We start from the raw sequence: 27,769 nt of genomic DNA, 5'->3' as shown, positions 1-27,769 counted from the left end.
GACTGGGGGCTGGGGACTGGGGACTGGGGACTGGGGGCTGGGGACGGGGGACTGGGAACTGGGGGCTGGGGACTGTGGACTGGGGGCTGGGGATTGGGACTGGGGGCTGGGACTGGGGGCTGGGGACTGGGGCTGGGGACGGGGATGGGGACTGGGGCTGGGGACTGGGACTGGGGACTGGGACTGGGGGCTGGGGACTGGGACTGGGGACTGGGGGCTGGGGACTGGGACTGGGGGCTGGGGGCTGGGGACTGGGGACGGGGGACTGAGGACTGGGGGCTGGGGACTGGGGGCTGGGGATTGGGACTGGGGGCTGGGGGCTGGGGACTGGGACTGGGGACTGGGACTGGGGGCTGGGGACTGGGACTGGGGACTGGGGGCTGGGGACTGGGGACTGGGGGCTGGGGACTGGGGGCTGGGGACTGGGGACTGGGGCTGGGGACTGGGGGCTGGGGACTGGGGACTGGGGACTGGGGGCTGGGGACTGGGGGCTGGGGACTGGGGCTGGGGACTGGGGGCTGGGGACTGGTGACTGGGGGCTGGTGACTGGGGGCTGGGGACTTCGACTGGGACTGGGGGCTGGGGACTGGGGACTGGGGGCTGGGGACGGGGGACTGGGAACTGGGGGCTGGGGACTGTGGACTGGGGGCTGGGGATTGGGACTTGGGGCTGGGACTGGGGGCTGGGGACTGGGGGCTGGGGACTGGGACTGGGGACTGGGACTGGGGGCTGGGGACTTCGACTGGGACTGGGGGCTGGGGATTGGGACTGGGGGCTGGGGACTGGGACTGGGGACTGGGACTGGGGGCTGGGGACTGGGACTGGGGACTGGGGGCTGGGGACTGGGGGCTGGGGACTGGGGACTGGGGGCTGGGACTGAGGACTGGGGGCTGGGGACTGGGGACTGGGGGCTGGTGACTGGGGACTGGGGACTGGGGACTGGGGGCTGGGACTGGGGACTGGGGGCTGGGGACTGGGGACTGGGGACTGGGGGCTGGGGGCTGGGGACTGGGGGCTGGGACTGGGGACTGGGGGCTGGGGACTGGGGGCTGGGGACTGGGGCTGGGGACTGGGGGCTGGGGACTGGGGACTGGGGGCTGGTGACTGGGGACTGGGTGCTGGGTCTGGGGACTGGGGGCTGGGGGCTGGGGGCTGGGGGCTGGGGACTGGGGGCTGGGGACTGGGACTGGGGACTGGGGACTGGGGACTGGGACTGGGGGCTGGGACTTGGGGCTGGGGACTGGGGTCTGGGGGCTGGGACTGGGGACTGGGGACTGGGGGCTGGGACTGGGACTGGGGGCTGGGACTGGGGGCTGGGGACTGGGGACTGGGGGCTGGGACTGGGGACTGGGGACTGGGGGCTGGGACTGGGGACTGGGGGCTGGGGACTGGGGGCTGGGACTGGGGACTGGGGGCTGGGGGCTGGGACTGGGGACTGGGGACTGGGGACTGGGGGCTGCGGACTGGGGACTGGGACTGGGGGCTGGGGGCTGGGGGCTGGGGACTGGGGGCTGGGGACTGGGGACTGGGACTTGGACTGGGGGCTGGGACTTGGGGCTGGGGACTGGGGACTGGGGGCTGGGACTGGGGACTGGGGGCTGGGGACTGGGGGCTGGGACTGGGGACTGGGGGCTGGGACTGGGAGCTGGGGACTGGGGACTGGGGGCTGGGACTGGGGACTGGGGGCTGGGGACTGGGGGCTGGGACTGGGGACTGGGGGCGGGGGGCTGGGACTGGGGACTGGGGGCTGGGGACTGGGGACTGGGGGCTGGGGGCTGGGGACTGGGGGCTTGGGGCTGGGGACTGGGGGCTGGGACTGGGGACTGGGGGCTGGGGACTGGGGCTGGGACTGGGGACTGGGGACTGGGGGCTGGGACTGGGGACTGGGGGCTGGGGGCTGGGGACTCGGGGCTGGGACTGGTGACTGGGGGCTGGGGACTGGGGCTGGGACTGGGGGCTGGGGACTGGGGACTGGGGGCTGGGACTGGGGACTGGGGGCTGGGGACTGGGGACTGGGGACTGGGGGCTGGGGGCTGGGGACTGGGACTGGGGCTGTGGCTGGGGACTGGGGACTGGGGGCTGGGGACTGGGGACTGGGGGCTGGGGACTGGGGACTGGGGCTGGGACTGGGACTGGGGACTGGGACTGGGGGCTGGGGACTGGGGGCTGGGGGCTGGGGACTGGGGGCTGGGGACTGGGGCTGGGGCTGGGGACTGGGGGCTGGGGGCTGGGACTGGGGCTGTGGCTGGGGACTGGGGGCTGGGGACTGGGGCTGGGACTGGGGACTGGGACTGGGGCTGTGGCTGGGGACTGGGGACTGGGGGCTGGGGACTGGGGACTGGGGGCTGGGGACTGGGGACTGGGGCTGGGACTGGGACTGGGGACTGGGACTGGGGGCTGGGGACTGGGGGCTGGGGGCTGGGGGCTGGGGACTGGGGGCTGGGGACTGGGGCTGGGGCTGGGGACTGGGGGCTGGGGGCTGGGACTGGGGCTGTGGCTGGGGACTGGGGGCTGGGGACTGGGGCTGGGACTGGGGACTGGGACTGGGGGCTGGGGGCTGGGGACTGGGGGCTGCGGACTGGGGACTGGGACTGGGGACTGGGGGCTGGGGACTGGGGGCTGCGGACTGGGGACTGGGGACTGGGACTGGGGACTGGGGACTGGGGGCTGGGGACTGGGGCTGGGGACTGGGACTGGGGACTGGGGGCTGGGGACTGGGGGCTGCGGACTGGGGACTGGGGACTGGGGCTGCGGACTGGGGACTGGGGGCTGGGGACTGGGGGCTGGGGACTGGGGACTGGGGACTGGGGGCTGGGGACTGGGGGCTGGGGACTGGGGACTGGGGGCTGGGGACTGGGGCTGGGGGCTGGGGACTGGGGGCTGGGGACTGGGGACTGGGGACTGGGACTGGGGACTGGGGACTGGGGCTGGGGACTGGGGCTGAGGCTGACGCTGAGGACTGGGGCTTGGGGCTGGGGACTTGACAGAAACAGAATAAATGCATTGTTCTTAGAAATGACTGGTTTTTGTCACAAGGATCTGTACTCAGTTCACCGCTGCTACAATCTTTAGCAATGATTTGGATGTAAGAATCAAATGTAATATTTCTAAATTTGCTGCTGACACAAAACTGGGTGAAAATGTGAGTTGTGAGGAGTGTGTGAGGAGGCTTGCTGGAGATTTAAATGACTAAGTGAATGGACCAGAATACCTCATGTGAATAAGTCTGAAGTTATCCACTTTGGTAGAAAAATTCTTCTTGTGTTCTGGTCACCCACACTGCCAGAGGGATGTGGTCGCTTTGGAGAGAGCGCAAAGAAGGTTCACCAGGATGTTGTCTGGTCTCGTGGGTGTTGGCTTTGAGGAGGGGTTGGATAAACTGGGATTGTTTTACTGGAAAGACGGAAGCTGAGGGGAGACCTGATAGGGGTCTACAAAATGATGAGAAGCACAGATAGCGTGGATAGTCAGAGGCTTTTCCCCAGGGTGAAAGTGTCAATTACAAGGGGGCACAGGTTCATGTGACAGGGGGAAAGTTTAAGGGAGATGTGTGGAGGGAGTTTTTCACGCAGAGAGTGGTGGGTGCCTGGAACGCGCTGCCGGAGGAGGTGGTGGAAGCAGGAACATCAGCAACATTTAAGAGACATCTGGATGGGTCCATGAATAGGGAGGGAACAGAGGGATACGGACCGAGTGAGGGCAGAAGGTTTTTTTCAGAACATCATGACCAACACAGGCTTGGAGGGCCAAAGGGCCTGTTCCTGTACTGTACTTTTCTTTGTTCTTTATGATCTATTTGAATAACTGAGCAAGCTCGATGGGTCAAATGGCCTACTCCTGCTCCTATTTCCTCTGTTTGTGACTCTCACTGATGGTACCTTGCTGGATATTTGTCTTTCTAAACATTTCTTGTTAATTCCAGCCATCCTTTTCCTTCAGGTGCATTTGCCAATACTTTACCTGCTTACCAAAGGTCAGAGGTCATGTTATTTATCATGGGAAAAGTTCCGCTGCCGACAGTTCATCAGGCTTTGGATGTCGGAAAACCCGGGTGAGCAATTACAATGGTGTGTGTGTGGCTCCTCTTCTCACATTCACTCCCCATTCACTCACACACTAGCTCCAATATACCTGCTAGCCGTAGCATTCACTTTGCTTCTGAGACCTTGAGAAAGGATTTTGATTGTTAGATCAGTAAGTGGTACACAACCAGACTTCACAGTCAATGAGACACAGACTGAGTGAATGTATTTGGGAATTTGGTTCAAAGTGGGAGTTGGGTGTATCGGGGGAAAGAGGTACTTTTTTGCTTTGTGTTTTCTAACTTTTTCAGCCTTCAAAAAGCGGTTTTACTCTGCTGCAGGTGAGGAGGTGAGTTATTGGGGGAGTTATTAGAACATAGAACACTACAGCACAAACAGGCCCTTGGCCCACAAGTTGCACCAAACATATCCATACCTACCAGGCCTATCTATCACTCTCAATCCCACTAAATCCCATGGACTCGCCCAGAGTCTTTTAAAAGACCCCAGCGAGTTCGCCTCTACCACCACCAACAGCAGCCGATTCCACTCACTCACCACCCTCTGAGTGAAAAACATCTCCTCTGTACCTACTCCCCAGCACCTTAAACCTGTGTCTCGTAGTGACCATTTCAGGGAAAAAGCCTCTGAGAATCCACCCGATCTATACTTCTCGACATCATATAAGCCTCTATCAGGTCACCTCTCATCCTTCATCTCTCCAGGGAGAAGAGTCCCAGCTCCCTCAACCTATCTTCATAAGGCATGCCTCCCAATCCAAGCAACATCCTTGTAAATCTCCTCTGCACCCTTTCAATAGCTTCCACATCCTTCCTATAGTGAGGCGACCAGAACTGCGCACAGTACTCCAAATGAGGCCTGACAAGGGTCTTATAAAGTTGCAGCATTACCTCCCGACTCCTAAACTCAATCCCTCGATTACTGAAGGCCAGTACACCATACGCCTTCTTGACCACCTCTTCCACCTGCGAGGCTGATTTAAGAGTCCTGTGGACCCGGACCCCAAGATCCCTCTGATCCTCAACACTGCTATTGTACTCCTTCATCCCATTGGTCCTGCCAAAATGGACCACTACACATTTATCCACGTTGAAGTCCATCTGCCACTTCTCCACCCAGTCTTGCATCCTATCTATGTCTCGCTGCAACTTCTGACATCCCCCCCACCATCCACAACACCACCAACCTTCATATTGTCGGCGAACTTACTAACCCATCCCTCCACTTCCTCATCCAGGTCATTTATGAAAATGACAAACAGCAAGGGTCCTAGAACAGATCTCTGGGGCACTCCACTGGTGACCGACCTCCATGCAGAAAAAGACCCATCCACAACCACTCTCTGTCTTCTGCAGGCAAGCCAGTTCTGGATCCACAAGGCCAAAGGCCCTTGGATCCCATGCCCTCTCACCTTCTCAAGAAGTCTTGCATGGGGGACCTTATCAAACGCCTTGCTGAAGTCCATGTAAACCACATCCACTGCTCTTCCTTTGTCAATGTGTTCAGTCTCATTCTCAAAGAACTCAACTAGGCTCGTAAGGCACGATCTGCCTTTGACAAAGCCGTGCTGACTATTTCTGATCATTCTAAACTTCTCTAAATGCTCATAAATCTTGTCCCTCAGAATCCTCTCCATCAACTTACCAACCACTGAGGTCAGACTCACCGGTCGGTAATTTCCCAGGCTATCCCTGTTCCCCTTCTTGAAAATAGGAACCACATCCGCAATCCTCCGGAACCTCTCCCATCTCCATCGATGACACAAAGATCACCACCAGGGGCTCTGCAATCTCTTCCCTCACCTCCCACAGTATCCTGGGGTACATCCCATCCGGTCCCGGCGACTTATCTATCTTGATAGAGTTTAAAAGTTCTAACACACCCTCTTTCTTAACGTCCACATACTCAATCTTTTCAGTCTGCTGCAAACCTGTAGTACAACCACCCAGATCACTTTCCACCGTGAATACCGAGGCAAAGTGCTCATTGAGCACCTCTGCCATTTCTTCCGGTTCCACAGACTTTTCCCCCCTTCACCTTTTATAGGTCCTATCTCTTCACTTCTCATCCTTTTACTCTCCACATATTTGTAGAACGCCTTGGGATTCTCCTTAACCTTACCCACCAAGGCCTTCTCATGTCCCCTTCTGGCTTTCCTAATTTCCTTTTTAAGCTCCTTTTGACAACCTGTATACTCCTCAAGATCCTTAACATCGCCTAGCTCTCTGAACCTTCTGTACGCCTTTCTTTTCTTTCTGATTAGGTTCATTACAGTTCCTGTAACCTACCAAAACCTCCCTGTCTCATCAGAACGTTGTCGTGCAGAGCTCCAGACAAACATTCCTTGAAAATCTGCCACCTTCCTTTGGTACTTTTCCCCAAGAACGCCTCCTTCCAATTCACTTATGGAGGGAGTTATTGGGGGGAGTTTTTGGGGGGAGTTACGGAGGGGTTACGGGAGGGTTACGGGGGTGGTTACAGGGGGAGTTACAGGGAGAGTTATTGGGGAGAGTTATTGGGGGAGGAGTTACGGGAGGAGTTATTGGGGGGAGTTATAGGGAGAAGTTATTGGGGGCAGTTATGGGGGGAGTTATTGGGGGGAGTTATTGGGGGAGGAGTTACAGGAGGAGTTATTGGGGGGAAGTTATTGGGGGAGATATGGGGGGAGTTCTTGGGGAGAGTTATTGGAGGAGGAGTTACGGGAGGAGTTATTGGGGGGAGTTATTGGGGGGACTTATGGGGGGAAGTTATTGGGGGCAGTTATGGGGGCAGTTATTGGGGGGAAGTTATTGGGGGGATTTATTGGGGGGATTTATTGGGGGGAGTTATGGGGGGAAGTTATTGGGGGCAGTTATGGGGGGAGTTATTGGGGGGAAGTTATTGGGGGGATTTATTGGGGGGAAGTTATTGGGGGGAGTTATTGGGGGGAGTTATTGGGAGGATTTATTGGGGGGAGTTATGGGGGGAGCTATTGGGGGGTGTTATTGGGGGAGTTATGGGGGGAAGTTATTGGGGGGAGTTATGGGGGGAAGTTATTGGGGGGAGTTATTGGGAGGATTTATTGGGGGGAGTTATGGGGGGAGCTATTGGGGGGAATTATTGGGGGGAGTAATTGGGGGAAGTTATTGGGGGGATTTATTGGGGGGAGTTATTGGGGGGATTTATTGGGGGGAGTTATTGGGGGGATTTATTGGGGGGAGTTATTGGGGGGAGTTATTGGGAGGATTTATTGGGGGGAGTTATGGGGGGAGCTATTGGGGGGAGTTATGGGGGGAAGTTATTGGGGGGAGTTATTGGGGGGAGTTATTGGGGGGAGTTATGGGGGGAAGTTATTGGGGGGAGTTATTGGGGGGAGTTATTGGGGGGAGTTATGGGGGGAAGTTATGGGGGGGAGTTATTGGGAGGATTTATTGGGGGGAGTTATGGGGGGAAGTTATTGGGGGGAGTTATTGGGGGGATTTATTGGGGGGAGTTATGGGGGGAGCTATTGGGGGGAAGTTATTGGGGGGAGTTATGGGGGGGAGTTATTGGGGGGATTTATTGGGGGGAGTTATGGGGGGGAGTTATTGGGGGGAGTTATTGGGAGGATTTATTGGGGGGAGTTATGGGGGGAGCTATTGGGGGGAGTTATGGGGGGAAGTTATTGGGGGGAGTTATTGGGAGGATTTATTGGGGGGAGTTATGGGGGGAAGTTATTGGGGGGAGTTATTGGATGAATATTTCAGCTAGCCTGAGGCAGCACTAGAGAGTAAAAAAGCAACCACAATATCACAGGAAACTACAAAATTGGTTGGCCAGTAAGTGCTTAGTGTTATGGGCAGTCTGTTTAATCCAAATATAATCCAAAATAGAATAGTAAACTAATGTTTAATCCATGAAAATGCCCTTTCGATGAGTCATGTGGCAGCAGAATGATGCGTCAAAGGCACCAGTGGGGTCAGGGAGAATACAGAACAGACACCCAATTTAAATCAAACCCAATTTCACACTCCATCGACTTGCTGCCAGGCATGTTCGGGTCAATATCCAGGCTCCAGCGAGAAAAGATTTTGATCCATTGGAAACCTCATTTGTAATAAAAGTTACCAGTGCAAAACCCTCTCCAGAGACATGATAGATATTAATAGGGCCAATACTGAGGGAGTGCCGCACTGTCAGAGGGTCAATACTGAGGGAGTGCCGCACTGTCAGAGGGTCAGTACTGAGGGAGTGCCGCACTGTCAGAGGGTCAGTACTGAGGGAGCGCCGCACTGTCAGAGGGTCAGTACTGAGGGAGTGCCGCACTGTCAGAGGGTCAGTACTGAGGGAGTGCCGCACTGTCAGAGGGTCAGTACTGAGGGAGTGCCACACTGTCAGAGGGTCAGTACTGAGGGAGTGCCACACTGTCAGAGGGTCAGTACTGAGGGAGTGCTGCACTGTCAGAGGGTCAGTGCTGAGGGAGCGCCGCACTGTCAGAGGGTCAGTGCTGAGGGAGTGCCGCACTGTCAGAGGGTCAGTGCTGAGGGAGTGCCGCACTGTCAGAGGGTCAGTGCTGAGGGAGTGCCGCACTGTCAGAGGGTCAGTGCTGAGGGAGTGCCGCACTGTCAGAGGGTCAGTGCTGAGGGAGTGCCGCACTGTCAGAGGGTCAGTGCTGAGGGAGTGCCGCACTGTCAGAGGGTCAGTGCTGAGGGAGTGCCGCACTGTCAGAGGGTCAGCGCTGAGGGAGTGCCGCACTGTCAGAGGGTCAGCGCTGAGGGAGTGCCGCACTGTCAGAGGGTCAGCGCTGAGGGAGTGCCGCACTGTCAGAGGGTCAGCGCTGAGGGAGTGCCGCACTGTCAGAGGGTCAGCGCTGAGGGAGTGCCGCACTGTCAGAGGGTCAATACTGAGGGAGTGCCGCACTGTCAGAGGGTCAGTACTGAGGGAGCGCCGCACTGTCAGAGGGTCAGTACTGAGGGAGTGCCGCACTGTCAGAGGGTCAGTACTGAGGGAGTGCCGCACTGTCAGAGGGTCAGTACTGAGGGAGTGCCACACTGTCAGAGGGTCAGTACTGAGGGAGTGCCACACTGTCAGAGGGTCAGTACTGAGGGAGTGCTGCACTGTCAGAGGGTCAGTGCTGAGGGAGCGCCGCACTGTCAGAGGGTCAGTGCTGAGGGAGTGCCGCACTGTCAGAGGGTCAGTGCTGAGGGAGTGCCGCACTGTCAGAGGGTCAGTGCTGAGGGAGTGCCGCACTGTCAGAGGGTCAGTGCTGAGGGAGTGCCGCACTGTCAGAGGGTCAGTGCTGAGGGAGTGCCGCACTGTCAGAGGGTCAGTGCTGAGGGAGTGCCGCACTGTCAGAGGGTCAGTGCTGAGGGAGTGCCGCACTGTCAGAGGGTCAGCGCTGAGGGAGTGCCGCACTGTCAGAGGGTCAGCGCTGAGGGAGTGCCGCACTGTCAGAGGGTCAGCGCTGAGGGAGTGCCGCACTGTCAGAGGGTCAGCGCTGAGGGAGTGCCGCACTGTCAGAGGGTCAGCGCTGAGGGAGTGCCGCACTGTCAGAGGGTCAGTGCTGAGGGAGTGCCGCACTGTCAGAGGGTCAGTGCTGAGGGAGTGCCGCACTGCCAGAGGGTCAGCGCTGAGGGAGTGCCGCACTGCCAGAGGGTCAGTGCTGAGGGAGTGCCGCACTGTCAGAGGGTCAGTGCTGAGGGGTCGCCGCACTGTCAGAGGGTCAGTGCTGAGGGAGTGCCGCACTGTCAGAGGGTCAGTGCTGAGGGATCGCCGCACTGTCAGAGGGTCAGTGCTGAGGGAGTGCCGCACTGTCAGAGGGTCAGTACTGAGGGATCGCCGCACTGTCAGAGGGTCAGTACCGAGGGAGTGCCGCACTGTCAGAGGGTCAGTACTGAGGGAGTGCCGCACTGTCAGAGGGTCAGTACTGAGGGAGTGCCGCACTGTCAGAGGGTCAGTGCTGCATATCAGGGTTTGATCCTTTGGCATTATTTCAAACAAGGGCTGAGAAGTTATCCAAAATAAAAGGAAAATACTGCAGTTGTTGGAATCTGGAATGAAAACAGAAATTGCTGGAAAATCTCAGCAGGTCTGACAACATCTGTGAGGAGAGAGTAAAGCGAACCTTTTTGAGTCTGGACTACCCTTCGTCAGAGCAATAAATTATCCAAATTATCCAAGTGTTCAAACCAATTTTTGCCCTTCAACCAGCAGCTTCAGGAGAAGTTTAAGTGCTGTTTATCACATTGCAGTTTGTGAGTAGAATCAGAGAATCGCTGCAGTGCAGAAAGCCATTCCACTCATTGATTCAGCACCAACTTACTCCAGTCCAATCCCCTGCCATATCGCCGTAACCCCATGCATTTACCACGGCCAATCCACCTAACCTGCACATCTTTGGACTGTGAGAGGAAACCAGAGCACCCAGAGGAAACCCTGCACAGATACGTCGAGAATGTACAGACTCCACACAGTCACTTGAGGCTGGAATCGAAACTGGGTCCCTGACAATGCAAGGCAGCAGTGCTAACCACAGTGTTACTTTTCGATTTGATTTGATTTGATTTATTATTTTCAGATGTATTAACATACAGTGAAAAGTATTGTTTCTTGTGCACTATACAGACAAAACACACTGTTCATAGAGAAGGAAATGAGAGAGTGCGGAATGTAGTGTTACAGTCACAGCGAGGGTGTAGAGAAAGATCAGCTTAATGCGCGGTAAATCCATTCAAAAGTCTGACAGCAGCAGGGAAGAAGCTGTTCTTGAGTCGGCTGGTACGTGACCCCAGACTTTTGTATCTGTTTTCCGAGGGGGGAAGGTGGAAGAGAGAATGTCCAAGGTGTGTGTGGGTGGGGGGGGGTCCTTAATTGTACCGGCTGCTTTTCCCGAGGCAGCAGGAAGTGTAGACAGAGTCAATGGATGGGAGGCTGGTTTGTGTGATGGATTGGGCTACATTCACCACCCTTTTGTAGTTCCTTGCGGTCTTGGGCAGAGCAGGAGCCCAGACCAAGCTGTGATACAACCAGAAAGAATGCTTTCTATGGGGCATCTGTAAAAGTTAGTGAGAGTCGTAGCGGACATGCCAAATTTCCTTAGTCTTCTGAGAAAATAGAGGCTTTGGTGGGCTTTCTTAACTATAGTGTTGGCAGAGGGTAACCAGGACAAGTTGTTGGTGATCTGGATGTGTAGAAACTCAAAGCTGTCGACCCTTTCTACTTTGTCCCCGTTGATGTAGACAGGGACATGTTCTTCTTTACGCTTCCGTAAGTTCTCTTGCCGCCCTCCTTTTGCAGTGTGCTAAGTAGTTGCTGTATTTCCTATATTCCAGTAGTAGTTACAAAAGGATCTTCTTTGGCAGTAAAGACTTTTGGATTATTTGGATGCAGTATAAATGCAAGTTTTTATTCAAAGCTTTTGAAGTATTAGTCAATCTGATTGTGTCCAGCGGAGGGAGCCAATACCCTAAGTCTGGACCCTTCCAGGAAACTCAATCACTGGAGGATTTCGGAAGTGGATTTTGCAGTCAGTGCTAACAAGGCATCATTTCAAGCAGCAGGAATCACTAACAGCAACCTCTGGATATGGAGAACAGCAGTCTGGATCAGTGCAGCCATAACAATAGAAGCTGACAGCTTAATATGAACTTTTCAAAAATAAGAATTTTTCTAACTCGGCTGCCTATTAATCAATATCTAAATGAGGAAGCAGAGGAATGGTGTGTTGATCCCCCCTTTCCCCCCCATGTCCCTCGATCTCTTCAGCCCCTAGAGCTATACCTAATTTCTTCTTGAAATGAGACAATCTTTTGGCCTCAGCTACTTTCTGTGGGAGTGAATTCCACACATTCCCCACCCTCTGGGTGAAGAAATTTCTCCTCACCTCAGTTCTAAAAGGTTTCCCCCTTATCCTCAAACCCTGACCCCTAGTTCTGGACAGACTGGCTAAAAATAGTGGGCGAGTAGAAGATTGGGAGAGGTTTAAAAATCAACAAAGAATGACTAAGAAGTTGATAAAGAAAGGAAGGATAGACTATGAAGCTAAACTAGCACTAAATATAAAAAAGGACAGTAAGAGTTTTTACAAATATATAAAGTGGAGGAGGCTGGCTAGAGTGAATGTTGGACCCTTAGAGGATGAGAAGGGGGATTTAGTGGTGGGAGATGAGGAAATGGCTGAGGCCTTTAATAAGTTTTTTGTCTCGGTCTTCACAGAGGAGGACGCAAATAGTTTGCCGGATATTAAAGATAGAAGGATGGTAAGAGTTGAGGGCCTGAATGCGATTACTGTCACTAGAGAGGTAGTGCTTGATCAACTAGCGGGACTGATGGTGGACAAGTCCCCAGGACCTGATGGAATGTATCCCAGGGTTCTGAAGGAAATGGCAGAGGTGATAGTAGATGCCTTAGTGACTATTTACCAATCTTCGCTGGATTCCGGGGAAGTGCCAGAAGATTGGAAAACGGCTAACGTTACGCCGCTGTTTAAAAAGGGTAGCAGGCAAAAGGCAGGGAATTATAGGCCAGTTAGTTTAATGCCTGTTGTTGGAAAAATGCTTAAATCCGTCATCAAAGAAGAAATAGCGAGGCACCTAGAGAAGAATGGTTTGATAGAGCAGACGCAGCACGGATTCGTTAAGGGGAAGTCATGTTTGACGAATTTATTGGATTTCTATGAGGATGTGACTAGTGTGGTAGACAGAGGGGAACCAATGGATGTGGTGTTTCTCAATTTTCAGAAGGCGTTTGATAAGGTGCCTCACAAAAGGTTGTTACAGAAGGTTAGGGGGCATGGAGTTGGGGGTAAGGTGTTAGCGTGGATAGAGGATTGGTTGTCTAATAGGAGGCAGAGAGTTGGTATCAATGGGTGCTATTCTGATTGGCGGTTGGTGACTTGTGGAGTGCCCCAGGGATCGGTGCTGGGGCCTCAGCTATTTACCATTTATATAGATGATCTGGAGGAGGGGGCTGAGTGTAGGGTAACGAAATTTGCTGATGACACAAAGATGAGTGGAAAAGCAAATTGTGCAGAGGGTGTGGAAAGTCTGCAGAGGGATCTGGATAGGCTGAGCGAGTGGGCGAGGACCTGGCAGATGGAGTACAATGTTAGCAAGTGTGAGGTTATCCACATTGGCAGGAATAATAGTAGGAGGGATTACTATTTAAAGGGTGAAAAGCTGCAGCATGCTACGGTGCAGAGGGACCTGGGGGTCCTTGTGCATGAGTCGCAAAAACCCAGCCTACAGGTGCAGCAGGTGATCAAGAAGGCGAATGGGATGCTGGCCTTTATAGCGAGGGGGATAGAATATAAAAGCAGGGAGGTCTTGCTGCAACTGTACAGGGCACTGGTGAGGCCGCAGCTGGAGTACTGTGTGCAGTTTTGGTCGCCGCACTTGCGCAAGGATATTTTGGCCTTGGAGGGAGTTGCAGAGGAGGTTCACTAGGCTGATACCAGAGATGAGGGGGTTGGACTATGAAGAGAGACTAAATAGACTGGGTCTGTACTCATTGGAGCTTAGAAGGATGACGGGGGATCTTATAGAGACGTATAAGATAATGAAGGGGATGGATAGGGTAGAGGTAGAGAGATTCTTCCTGCTTAGAAAGGACAGCAGGACTAGAGGGCACAGCCTCAAGATAAGAGGGGGGGGTGCAGTTTAGATCGGAGTTGAGGAGGAATTTCTTCACTCAAAGGGTGGTGAATCTCTGGAATTCTCTGCCCGTTGAGGTGGTGGAGGCTGCCTCGCTAAATATATTTAAGACACGGGTAGATAGGTTTTTGGTAGGCAAGGGAATTAAGGGTTATGGAGAGAAAGCGGGAAAGTGGAACTGATCCACTTCAGATCAGCCATGATCTTATTGAATGGCGGGGCAGGCTCGAAGGGCTAGATGGCCTACTCCTGCTCCTATTTCTTATGTTCTTATGGACTCCCCCCACCATCAGGAACATTCTTTCTGAATCTACCCTATTTAACCCTGTATATTATAAGTTTTGATGAGATCCCCTCTCACTCTTCTAAACTCCAGTGAATATAATCCTAACCCACTCAGTCTCTCCTCATATGACAGACCCCCATCCCAGGAATCAGCCTAGGAAACCTTCACTGTGCTCCCTCTATAGCAAGGACATCCTTCCTCAGATAAGGAGACCAAAACTGCATACAGTTTGACAAGGTACCGCATGGTAGGTTGTTGCATAAGGTTAAATCTCACGGGATCCAGGGTGAAGTATCTAAATGGATACAAAATTGACTTCTTGACAGAAGCCAGAGGGTGATTGTAGAGAGTTGTTTTTCAAACTGGAGGCCTGTGACCAGCGGTGTGCCTCAGGGATCAGTGCTGGGCCCACTGTTATTTATCATTTATATTAATGATTTGGATGAGAATATAGGGGACATGGTTAGTAAGTTTACAGATGACACCAAGATTGGTGGCATAGTGGACAGTGAAGAAAGTTATCTCCAATTGCAACAGGATTTGATCAATTGGGCCAGTGGGCTGGCGAAAGGCAGATGGAGTTTAATTTAGACAAATGCGAGGCGATGCATTTTGGTCGATTGAACCAGGGCAGGACTTACTCAGTTAATGGTAGGGTGTTGGGGAGAGTTACAGAACAAAGAGATCTTGTAATTTTGTTTGTTCTTTGTTCCTTGTATCATCTAATATCCGCCTCTGGTACATTTGGGACACTTGTGGCTGTGTTTTGTTTTATTGCCAGAATATCAGTTAATTCTGTTCCATTACTTTTGCTGTACGCTATGTTCTCTCCCCAGCTGCACATCATGTATCAGGATTGCACATGATTAAATTTAGAAAGGTTATAACATACATTACCATTGATCTGTGTCCATTCTTGAACTATCACTCACTTTGTACAATGGGACATGACGCCTGTCTGGCGGTACAAGTAGCCATTGTTGTCAGATCATTGATATGCCATGGCCTCTCAGGAAGCAGCTGTTCCTGATAACTCCCAAAAGGCAGCCTATTCACTAATTTGAATAATTTCCTATATATTGACAATCAACTAATATTGAAATCAAAGATTAGGCTTCCAATTTCCGCTCGTCTTGTTTTAAATGATGTCTTCCAGAAGTGCTCCCATGCGTATGTGTTCTAAAGGGCATGAGATCTCTCAAGGACAATTAAGGAGGGATAGTATATGCTGACCAAGACAATGATGCTAACATCACATGCATGAACAATAAAGGAAAAGGAAATGACATCCACAATTTCCCTATTCATTGATTAAATTCAGGGTGGGCTGTCTGCTATGGGCAATTGCACGGTGTTGTGTACCCATGCACTTTCTATCTGTATGCTTAGAACTAATTAAAATAACTACGTTAGAGTGTGGTGCCAAAGAAGCCTTGATGACTAGCTGCACATATTGACCTCATTGTGCGCTGGTGTTGTAGGCAGGTGGTCAGAAAAACTGACTGCCTGTCTGCAATGGTTGTCCACTTATAAAATGTCCTTAGAGCTGCAGTGTGTCAGACTTGAGAACACTTTTCGTATTGATGTGAGATAACAGAGAACCAATCACACTCATGATTTGTCACTTATATCTAGTTTAGAGACCTTTTGGAGTTGGATCATGTGCTATTCAGTGCATAATGCCCAGCTTCTTGTAGCTGCATTATTTACATTGCTCTCTTGGGTTTCACGTCGATGTTGAAGAAGGAATTTCCATGGTTGGTCGTTGGGGTCGCTATCATTAGGCTCTTTATTGACTAACAGTTATTTATCACGAGTGTTGTTTGCCAGTTCCCAATCCAATCAAGCATATTGTCCTTGGCATGTTAGAGGCACAGACACAATGTTTGTTCTGCAACTTGTTACGAATGGAACTGAACACTTTGGAATCCACAGTGTACATCACTTTTTCTGACTTTATGATGATGGAAAATCATTGATGCAACAGCTGAGCAATTTTTAGCTAAGAGAAATAAGATATGGACCATCAGTGGCTGTGCCCTTGGCCAGTCTGACCAGACTGAAACAGTGAAAACATCTTTCTTAGTGCTAGGCAGGGTGTCAGTCTAATTGAGAAAACTAGTGGAGACCTTCGTCCTAATTTAAGTTTAAGAGATCCGTGGATAGGTTTATGGATGGAAAGGGATTGGTTTAGGTTAGACGGTCATTGCTTTTTAATTGGTCGGCGCAACATCGTGGGCCGAAGGGCCTGTTCTGCGCTGTAATGTTCTACGTTCTACGTTCTACGTTCTATCTAGGGGTACAGGTTCATAGCTCCTTGAAAGTGGAGTCACAGATGGACAGAGTGGTGAAGAAGGCATTCAACATGCTTGGTTTCATCGGTCAGAACATTGAATACAGGAGTTGGGACGTCTTGTTGAAGTTGTACAAGACATTGGTAAGGCCACACTTGGAATACTGTGTACAATTCTGGTCACCCTATTATAGAAAGGATATTATTAAACTAGAAAGAGTGCAGAAAAAATTTACTAGGATGCGACAGAGACTTGATGGTTTGAGTTATAAGGAGAGGCTGGATAGACTGGGACTTTTTTCTCTGGAGCGTAGGAGGCTGAGGGGTGATCTTATAGAGGTCTATAAAATAATGAGGGGCACAGATCAGCTAGATAGTCAATATCATTTCCTAAAGGTAGGGGAGTCTAAAATTAGAGGGCAGAGGTTTATGGTGAGAGGGGAGAGATGCAAAAGTGTTCAGAGGGGCAATTTTTTCACACAGAGGGTGGTGAATGTCTGGAACAAGCTGCCAGAGGTAGTAGTCGAGGTGGGTACAATTTTGTCTTTTTAAAAGCATTTAGACAGTTACATGGGTACGATGGGTATAGAGGGATATGGGCCAAATGCGGGCAATTGGGATTAGCTTAGGGGTTTCAAAAAAAAGGGTGGCATGGAGGGGTTGGGCAAAGAGCCTGTTTCCCTGCTGTAAACCTCTATGACTCTATTACTCTATAATACTCCAGGTGTGGGCTTACCAATGCCCTATACAATTGCAATCCCTATCCCTCCACCCAAAAACTCTCGCAATGAAGACCAACACAACATTTGCCTTCTTTACTGCCTGCTGTACCTGCACGCTTACTTTCAGTGACTGATGCACAAGGACTCCAAGGTCTCGTTGAGTATCTGCCTCTCTCAATTTACACCCATTCAAGTAATAATTTGTCTTCCTATTATTGCTACCAAAGTGGATAACTTCACATTTATCCACATTATACTACATCTGCCATGCAGTGCCCACACACTCAGCCTGTCCAAATCACACTGTATCCTCCTCACAGCTCACCCTCCCACTCAACTTTGTATCATCTGCAAATTTGAAGACTGAAAGAGAGTACAAATTTAATTCCTCAGCCATTTCTTTATTCCCCGTTATCAATTCTGCCGTTTCTGAATCTAAGGGACCGACATTCGTTTTTGTCAATCTTTTTCTCTTTACATATAAAGAACAAAGAACAAAGAAAATTACAGCACAGGAACAGGCCCTTCAGCCCCTCCAAGCCTGCACCGACCATGCTGCCCAACTGAACTAAAACCCCCTATCCTTCCAGGAACCATATCCCTCTATTCCCATCTCATTCAAGATGCCCCTTAAAACTCACTATCGTATCCGCTTCCATTCCCTCCCCCGGCAACGAGTTCCAGGCACCCACCACCCTCTGTGTAAAATATCTGCCTCTTACATCTCCTTTAAACCTTGCCCCTCACACCTTAAACCTGTGCCCCTGAGTAATTGACTCTTCCACCCTGGGGAAAAGCTTCTGACTATCCACTCTGTCCGTGCCCCTCATAACCTTGTAGACTTCTATCAGGTCTCCCCTCAATCTCTATTGGTCCAGTGAGAACAAACCAAGTTTCTCCAACCTCTCCTTATAGCTAATGCCCTCCATACCAGGCAACATCCTGGTAAATCTTTTCTGTTCCCTCTCCAAAGCCTCCACATCCTTCTGGTAGTGTGGTGACCAGAATTGAACACTATATTCCAAGTGCGGCCTCACTAAGGTTCTATAAAGCTGCAACATGACTTGCCAATTTTTAAACTCAGTGCCCCGGCCGATGAAGGCAAGCATGCCGTATGCCTTCTTGACTACCTTCTCCCCCTGCATTGCCACTTTCAGTGACCTGTGTACCTGTACACCCAGATCCCTCTGCCTATCAATGCTCTTAAGGGTTCTGCCATTTACTGTATATTTCCTATCTGTATTAGACCTTCCAAAATGCATTCCCTCACATTTGTCCGGATTAAACTCCATCTGCCATCTTTCCGCCCAAGTCTCCAACTGATCTATATCCTGCTGTATCCTTTGATGTTCCTCATCGCTATCCACAAATCCACCAACCTTTGTGATGTCCGCAAACTTACTAATCAATCCAGTTACATTTTCCTCCAAATCATTTATATATATTACAAACAGCAAAGGTCCCAGCACTGATCCCTGAGGAACACCACTTGTCACAGCCCTCCATTCAGAAACACACCCTTCCACTGCTACCCTTTGTCTTCTTTGACCGAGCCAGTTTTGTATCCACCTTGCCAGCTCACCTCTGATCCCGTGTGACTTCACCTTCTGCACCAGTCTGCCATGAGGGACCTTGTCAAAGGCCTTACTGAAGTCCATGTAGACAACATCCACTGCCCTACCCTCATCAATCATCTTCATCACTTCCTCAAAAAACTTGATCAAGTTTGTGAGACACGACCTCCCCTTCACAAAACCATGTTGCCTCTCACTAATACGTCCACTTATTTCCAAATGGGAATAAATCCTGTCTCGAAGAATCCTCTCCAATAATTTCCTTACCACTGATGTAAGGCTCACCGGCCTGTAATTACCTGGATTATTCTTGTTACCCTTCTTAAACAAAGGAATAACATTGGCTATTCTCCAATCCTCTGGGACCTCCCTTGTGGCCAGTGAGGATACAAAAATTTCTCTCAAGCCTCAACAATTTCCTCCCTTGCCTCTCTCTGTATTCTGGGGTAAATCCCATCAGGCCCTGGGGACTTGTCTACTTTGATGTTTCTCACGAACCCCAATACCTCCTCCTTTTTAATCTCAACAGGACTCAAATCCTTAATATCGATAGAGATTTTTACAGTTTGATTTTTATGTTCCCCATCAGCTTAGTTTCATACTTGTCTGAATGTCTCTGTTGACTGTATGGATCAAACCCCCGCTGTCCTTACCACCATTTTATGTGCCATCTGAAAACTTGGGAATAGTACATTCATTTTCCTCATCCAAGGCATTAATATATATTGACTGGAATTCTTGGATCTTGCCCACAGCTAGGATTCTCCAGTCCCACTGCTGTGAATTTGGCTGAGTACCAAATTCTCTGTTCCCGCTGGCAGAGATGGCAGGACGTGCCGTATCGGAGAATTCCAACCATTGTGAATAAATATGGTCCCATCATGGCCAATCCTAAAAATACTCCTCTTATCCCAATTCTCTATTTTCTATCAATTAGTCAATCTTCTCACCAGGTTAATATATAGACTACCGCAAACACCATGAGCTCTTGTTAAGTCACCTTTTGAACTAATGTCCTTTAGGGAAGGAAATCTGCCATCCTACCTGATCTGGTCTACATGTGACTCCAGAGTCACAACAATGTGGTTGACCCACCTGCCCTCCAGGGGCAACTAAGGATGGGTAATAAATGCTGGCCCAGCCAGTGACGCCCATGTCCCACAAATGAATAAAAAGTATCCTTTTGTGCAGTACTTTATCAAATACTTTTCAGAAATCCAAGTATGTTACATCTACTTTAAATTATGGCTTTAAATTAAGGGGGGGTAGCTACAGGACGGATGTCAGGGGTAGGTTCTTTACCCAGCGGGTGGTGAGGGATTGGAATGCCCTGCCTGCTGCAGTTGTAAATGCGTCTAGTTTGGGGGCGTTTAAGAGATCTCTGGATAGGTTTATGGACGAAAAGGGATTGGTATAGGCTAGTGGGTCATTGTTTTTGTAACTGGTTGGCGCAACATCGTGGGCCGAAGGGCCTGTTCTGCGCTGTAATGTTCTATGTTCTATGTTCTATGTACTGGTTCCCCTTTATCTATCCTGCTCATTACATCTCAAAGAATTCAAATGAATTTGTCAGACACGATTTCCGATGAGGAAAGAGTGGATAGGCTGGGGCTGATTCCCTTGGAGCAGCAATGGTTGAGAGTGGATCTGATGGGGGTGATAAAGATTATGAGGGCCATAGACAGGGTGGATAGGAACGCACTGTTTAGTAGAGGGGTCAATAACTCGGGGGCAGAGATTTAAGGTAAGAGGCAGAAGGCTGAGAGGGGAGCTGAGGAGAGATTCTTTCACTCAGAGGGTGGAGGGAGCCTGGAACTCACTGCCTGAAAGGGCGGCTGAGTCTGAAACTCTTGGATCGATTAAGAATATTTCGGTTTTCACTTGCACTCTGTAACCTCCAGGGCGATGGACCAAGCACTGGAAAGTGGGATTAGTATCGGCAGAGCTCTGTTGACCGTCAGGGACACGATGGGCTGAATGGCCTTATTCTGTGCTGTACAGGTTTATGAATCTATGAATTTTTACATTCTACACCAATCTCACATTTCTGCACTGCATTCTTACCATTCTCCAAGAGACTGTCTCTCTGTGACCGGTGGAGTGAGCTCTGTAGTGCCATTTCTGCTCCACAACATCCATCTTGTAACAAGTGAGGGCCAGTAAGTCGGGCTCTCCAACATCCATTCTTGTACAGTCAGCTAAATTAGAGCTTCTCTCCACCCGAAACAGCAGAAAAGTATCCATCCTGAATGCTCTGTGTCCCTGCAGCACCGTTCCAGCCTGGCCCACACCCGCAAATATCCCACCTCACCCTCCAATGCATTCAGTCCAAACAAGAGAGCTCCCAGCCATGGCTGGCAGAGGCTCTTACACCCCTGAGTATCACAAGAAACAAACACCTGACTACACATCTCCACACAGTTCCACGCCATCACTCCTGTCAACTGCAGATCATTAAACCTTTTTGCAACACCATGTCCGCTGAACCCCAGGAGGGAGGCAAGGAAACCCGCTGATTTTCACTTCAGATGCAGAATCAGTGCTCCTCTATGTTGAACACGAGTTGGGGGAAACGTTGAGGATGGGAAGGGGACAGAATGTACTCTGGGCAGGGGACATCATCAAGAATGGCTCAGTAACAGCACGAACTGAGGCAAGCTGACAGAGTTCTGAAGGACACAGCTGGTAGACCGGGCCTGCGGCGTCCTCATCAACCTGCCTGTCACAGATACATCTGTCCATGGTGACACAGTGGTTAACACTGCTGCCTCACTGTGTCAGGCACGTGGGTTTGATTCCAGCTTTAGGTGACTGTCTGTATGGGGTTTGCACGTTCTATCCGTGTCTGTGTGGGTTTCCTCTGGGTGCTCAGGCTTCCTCCCACAGTCCAAAGATCTGTAGGTTCGGTGGAATGGCCATGGTAAATGTGTGAGGTTATGGGGAAAGGATGGGAGAGAGGGCCTTGGTAAGACACTCTGTCAAAGAGTCAGTGCTGACTCAATGGGCTGAATGGCCTCCTCTTGCACTGAAGAGATTCGATATTTAGAACATAGAACATAGAACATTACAGCGCGGAACAGGCCCTTCGGCCCACAATGTTGCGCCGACCAGTCTTATTTTTAAAAAAAAAACATTGACCCACTAATCTAAACCAATCCCTTTTCGTCCATAAACCTATCCACCAATCTCTTAAACGCCCCCAAATTAGGCGCATTTACAACTGCAGCAGGCAGGGCATTCCAGTCCCTCACCACCCTCTGGGTAAAGAACCTGCCCCTGACATCCGTCCTATAACTACCCCCCCTTAGTTTAAAGCCATGCCCCCTCGTGCTAGCTTTCTCCATCCTAGGAAAAAGGCTATCACTATCCACCCTATCTAAACCTCTAATCATCTTATATGTTTCAATAAGATCCCCTCTTAGCCGCCTTCTTTCCAGCGAAAACAACCCCAAATCCCTCAGCCTCTCCTCATAGGACCTCCCCTCCATACCAGGCAACATCCTGGTAAACCTCCTCTGCACCCTGTCCAAAGCCTCCACATCCTTCCTGTAATGTGGGGACCAGAACTGCACACAATACTCCAAGTGCGGCCGCACCAGAGTTGTGTACAGTTGCAACATGACGCTGCGACTCCTAAAAGAATTCCTTCCAAAGTGCTTCACCTCATGTTTTTCAGGATTAAATTCCATCCACCACTGATCTGCCAATCTGACCATTTCCAGTTTCCCATTGAGATACTCTCCATCATTCCAAACAGCAAATAACAGACACAATTAAACAAGTCCATGGGTGAGATTCTCCCCAAAAAATTCTAGGTGTGGAATTCACTTTAAAATTAGAGTAAATCCTGCTGATATTTTCAGTAGGAATCTAATTAAAAATCAGTGTGTGGGGCCTATCCAGCAGCACAGAGCATGTGCCAGTCTGCCAGCACTGGGGTGGGCGCGAGCTTCCCGTTCGATGGCCAGCCTTGTGAACCCACATTGCTGGCTGTGCAACATCCCCCCACACCCTGACCACTAGCCTTCTGTCTGGGCTAGCCTCGATCTTCCCCCCTTCCCCCACACCCCAATGGCCAGCCCGGATCACTGCCTCCCTCTCTCTGTCATCCAGCCATGTGCAAAGTGGCAGCAGGAGCCACCGTATCCGCACCAGATTCCCACTCCCCCTTCCCAAAAGGCCTTGCCCCATCTGACCCCTCCTCCTTGGCACTGCCTGTGCCCAGTGGGCAGTGTCAGTGTGCCCCTTGGGCAGTGCTTGGGGGCCAGGCTGGCACTGCCAAACTGGCAATGCCTGGGGGCACCCATCCTTATGCCGACCTCCTGGGGGGGACCTCCAGCTCCTCACAAGTGGGGAGCTACTGTAAACCCTGCTGGGGAGGGGGAGACTCTCGCTGGTCTGCAGACTTCAGAAATTGAAATGTCAGTTAGGATAAATGATACGGCAGCGGATTGATTTCCAGAACTCACAGCAGCCAGAGATTCATGGAGGCTGTGGCACTCAGCGGAAAGTCGGCTCCACGGCCCGTGTGTGAGTCAGTGGACTGGGAGAATCCCTCTCCCAGTTGTACGATCAGAGCTACGCTCTGCAGTCCTGCTACTTCCAGTTACGAATGGTGATGGATGATTACACAAGTATGTGTGTACACCAAAGACAGGGAAAATCCACACTGGCAAATCTCCAGCCACTCAGTCTCCTTTCAGTCATTAGTAAAGTAATGGAGTGGGCAGCCTGCTGACACACACTCAGTCCAGCTTCCAGCTGACAGTGAGCCCGAGCAAACCGGAGTCAGTGGGAATCTGGGAATCCTCCGCTGGTTGGAGTCACACCCGGCAGAAAGGAAGGTGGTTATGATGTCGTAGATCAATCATTTAATTCCCAGGATATCATTGCAAGTGTTTCTCAGGGGAGTGTCCAAGGCCCCACCATCCTCAACTGCATCATCACTGACTTTCCTTCCTGATCCAGACAATGTCCAGGTTTGGGCAGAAAAATGGCAATATTTACACCACAGACACAGACACAGACAGAGACACAGACACAGACAGAGACACAGACAGAGCCAGCACACAGACACAGACAGGCAATGACCATCTCCAACAAACAAGAATCTTACCATCACCTCTTGACACTCAATGACATCACCATCACAGAACCCTTCAAATCTAATATCATGGGGGTTACCATTGACCAGAAACTGAACCAGACTAGCTATATAAATATAAATATAAATTCTGTAAAGTTCCAACAACCCTCAAGAAGCTCAACACCATCCAGAACAAAGCAGCCCCACTTGATTGGCAGCCTATCCACCCTTGATGCAGTAGCAGCAATGTGTACCATCTACAAGATGCACTGCAGGAACTCACCGAGGCAGCACCTTCCTAATCCACGATCACTTCCAGCTAAAAGGACAAAGCAGCAGAGTCAAAAAAACATTATCACCTGGAACTTCCTGTCCAATTCACTCACCACCCTGACATGGAAATATGGTGCTGTTCTTTACTATCACTGGATCAAAATCCCGGAACTCCCTCCAAATAGCACTGTGGCTGTTCTCACACTTCAGGAACTGTAGTAATTAAAGAAGATAGTTCATTATCACCGTCTGGAGGACAAGTATGGATGGGTAATAAACAGTGGCTTTGCCAGCGACTCCACATTCCAGAAATGAATTTTAAAAACTGTCTTCTTTATGCTTGTTGTCATATTTTGACTCACCTGATGAAGGAGCAGCGCTCCGAAAGCTCGTGATTCCAAATAAACCTGTTGGACTTTAACCTGGTGTTGTGAGACATCTCACTGTTCCCACTCCTGTCCAACGCCGGCATCTCCACATCATGTCATATTTTGTGTTAATGTGAATCACCTTGAAATGTCTTTTAAATTAAAGTTGTTACATTAATGCGCATTGTTATTATTATTGTTCAACTGGGTACAAGCTATTGCACATCTGTAATGGGTGAAGGTTAGGTTTCATTAGTTCATGTAACTTTTTTAATACCCATTGCCAAGTATACTTGGCTCAGAGCAGTGAAGAATAGTGCAGGCAACAAAATAACTGGCAGAAATTAGGAGAGAAAGAATGAAACACTGAGGTAAATTAATGAACAGAGTGAAGTTCTAATAGATCAGACAATCTCTTATTTCATATCTCATACTTACTTTCAAGTGAACTGTCATACAGCAGACAAAATAAATACCCTTAATGTACAAAACAGGCGCAGGAAGACTGAATGGCATTTGAAAGGCTCTGACCTTGTGATTTTCTATTGAAGTATTTCAAAGACAACTCATCTTATTGCAAATACATGGAATAGGTTTGTGCAGGACAAGATTATTGTCCATACAAGGTTTGTAACATCAACTAAATGATTTGCTCCAGAGTTTAGTGACCATAAAATGGACTGTCTAATGTAGAAGTGGAGTGCATTGTGTGGTTGCTTTTGTCAGTGTGGGGAGAGATCTCTGACATCTTAATGGCTATCTGTGGAACAGTTTCGGTGGCATGCAAACCAATCCACACAAAGTTTTCAAGAATATGGAGTAACTTTGGATAAAGACAGCTGAGATGTCCTTCAGCCCTATCCTTTGTCTATCAGGGTGGCATGGTGACACAGTGGGTTAGCGCTGCTGCCTCACAGCACCAGGGACTCGGGCTCAATTCCCTGCTTGGGTCACTGTCTGTGCAGAGTCTGCATGTTCTCCCCATGTCTGCGTGGGTTTCCTCCAGGTGCCCCGGTTTCCTCCCACAGTCTGAAAGATGTGCTGGTTTGGTCCCTTGACCCGAACTGGTGCCGGAGTGTGGGCGACTTAGGGGAATTCCACAGTAACTCTGTTGCAGTATTAATGTAAGCCTTACTTGTGACTAATAAATAAACTTTAACTTTTATTAGCTCAGTTGGCTGGACAGCTAGCTCATGATGTAGTGTGATTCCAACAGCACGGGTTCAATTCCCATTGTGGCTGAGGTTATCCATGAAAGCTCACCTTCTCAAATTTGCTCCTCAGAAAGATCAAAGAAAATTCCAGCACAGGAACAGGCCCTTCGGCCCTCCAAGCCTGCACCAACCATGCTGCCCGACTGAACTAAAACTCCCGACCCTTCCGGGAACCACATCCCTCGATTCCCATCCTATTGTATTTGTCCAGAAACCCCTTAAAACTCACTATCGTATCGGCTTCCACTCCCTCCCCCCTCGGCAACGAGTTCCAGGCACCCACCACCCTCTGTGTAAAAAATCTGCCTCTTACATCTCCTTTAAACCTTGCCCCTCACACCTTAAACCTGTGCCCCCCCAGTAATTGACTCTTCCACCCTGGGAAAAAGCTTCTGACTATCCACTCTGTCCATGCCCCTCATAACCTTGTAGACTTCTATCAGGTCTCCCTTCAACCTCCATCACTCCAGTGAGAACAAACCAAGTTTCTCCAACCTCTCCTCATAGCTAATGCCCTCCATACCAGGCAGCATCCTGGTAAATCTTTTCTGTTCCCTCTCCAAAGCCTCCACATCCTTCTGGTAGTGTGGTGACCAGAATTGAACACTATATTCCAAGTGCGGCCTCACTAAGGTTCTATAAAGCTGCAACATGACTTGCCAATTTTTAAACTCAGTGCCCCAGATGATGAAGGCAAGCATGCCGTATGCCTTCTTGACTACCTTCTTCACCTGCATTGCCCCTTTCAGTGACCTGTGTACCTGTACACCCAGATCCCTCTGCCTATCAATACTCTTAAGGGTTCTGCCATTTACTGTATATTTCCTATCTGTATTAGACCTTCCAAAATGCATTACCTCACATTTGTCCGGATTAAACTCCATCTGCCATCTCTCTGCCCAAGTCCCCAACTGATCTATATCCCGCTGTATCTTTCCCCCGATGTTCCTCATCGCTATCCGCAAATCCACCAATCTTTGTGTCGTCCACAAACTTACTAATCAATCCAGTTACATTTTCCTTCAAATGATTTATATATATTACAAACAGCAAAGGTCCCAGCACTGATCCCTGAGGAACACCACTTGTCACAGCCCTCCATTCAGAAACACACCCCTCCACTGCTACCCTTTGTCTTCTTTGACCAACCTGAGTGCTATCTCACTGTTTGTCATTTTCATAAATGACCTAGATGAGGAAGTGGAGGGATGGGTAAGTAAGTTCGCTGATGACACGAAGGTCGGTGGTGTTGTGGATGGTCTGGAAGGATGTCAAAAGTTGCAGCAGGACATAAATAGGATGCAGGACTGGGCGGAGAAGTGGCAGATGGACTTCAATGCGGATAAATGCGTAGTCGTCCATTTTGGCAGAACCAACGGGATGAACGAGTACACTATCAAGGGCAGGAGTCTTAGTAGTGTTGAAGAGCAGAAGGATCTTGGGGTCCGGGTCCACAGGACTCTTAAATCGGCCTCGCAGGTGGAGGAGGTGGTCAAGAAGGCGTATGGTGTACTGGCCTTCATTAATCGAGGGATTGAGTTTAGGAGTCGGGAGGTAATGCTGCAACTTTATAAGACCCTTGTCAGGCCTCATTTAGAGTACTGTGCGCAGTTCTGGTCGCCTCACTATAGGAAGGATGTAGAAGCTATTGAAAGGGTACAGAGGAGATTTACAAGGATGTTGCCTGGACTGGGAGGCATGCCTTATGAAGTTAGGTTGAGGGAGCTGGGTCTCTTTTCCCTGGAGAGACGAAGGTTGAGAGGCGACCTGATAGAAGTTTATAAAATGTTGAGAGGAATAGATAGGGTGGATTCTCAGAGGCTATTTCCCCAGGTTGAAATGGTCGCTACGAGAGGACACAGATTTAAGGTGCGGGGAGGAAAGTACAGAAGTAATGTTAGGGGTAAGTTTTTCACTCAGAGGGTGGTGAGTGAATGGAATCGGCTGCCGTCAGTGGTGGTGGAGGCGAACTTGCTGGGGTCTTTTAAAAGACTTCTGGATGAGTATATGGGATTTAATGGGATTGAGGGTTATAGATAGGTCTATAGATTGGTAGGTGTTGATGTGATCGGCGCAACTCGTGGGCCGAAGGGCCTGTTTGTGCTGTAGTGTTCTATGTTCTATGTTCTCACCTGAGGTACGATGAACTTGAGGTTAAAATGGCGACAGTTAGCTCCTCCCTTCAAAGAGGAGAGCAGCCTCCAGTCATCTGGGACGACGGCAACTTTACCTTCTGTCGCTAACAACTCTATCATCTACTCATTGAACCATCCAGCTCTTGTCAGCCAATGTGCTGCTGCAC

The 27,769-nt window shown here is 50.4% G+C and overlaps 1 protein-coding gene across 3 annotated transcripts in view; it reads left to right on the top strand.

Annotated features, from left to right (window-relative positions):
• The window catches only part of LOC145351207 (protein EFR3 homolog B-like), a 191,020-nt gene that overhangs the window by 98,578 nt on the left and 64,673 nt on the right, over positions 1-27,769 (top strand). For all 3 annotated transcript variants that reach the window (XM_080200908.1, XM_080200907.1, XM_080200909.1), the window contains exon 11: positions 3,940-4,051. In XM_080200908.1, the coding sequence (XP_080057034.1) occupies positions 3,940-4,051 (112 nt within the window). The remainder of the gene's footprint in view (positions 1-3,939; positions 4,052-27,769) is intronic.

This window comes from Carcharhinus amblyrhynchos, chromosome 12 (genome assembly GCF_965287045.1).
Source record: "Carcharhinus amblyrhynchos chromosome 12, sCarAmb.v2.hapA, whole genome shotgun sequence".
Taxonomy (NCBI): domain Eukaryota; kingdom Metazoa; phylum Chordata; class Chondrichthyes; order Carcharhiniformes; family Carcharhinidae; genus Carcharhinus; species Carcharhinus amblyrhynchos.
This window is presented reverse-complemented; position numbering and strand designations above follow the sequence as displayed.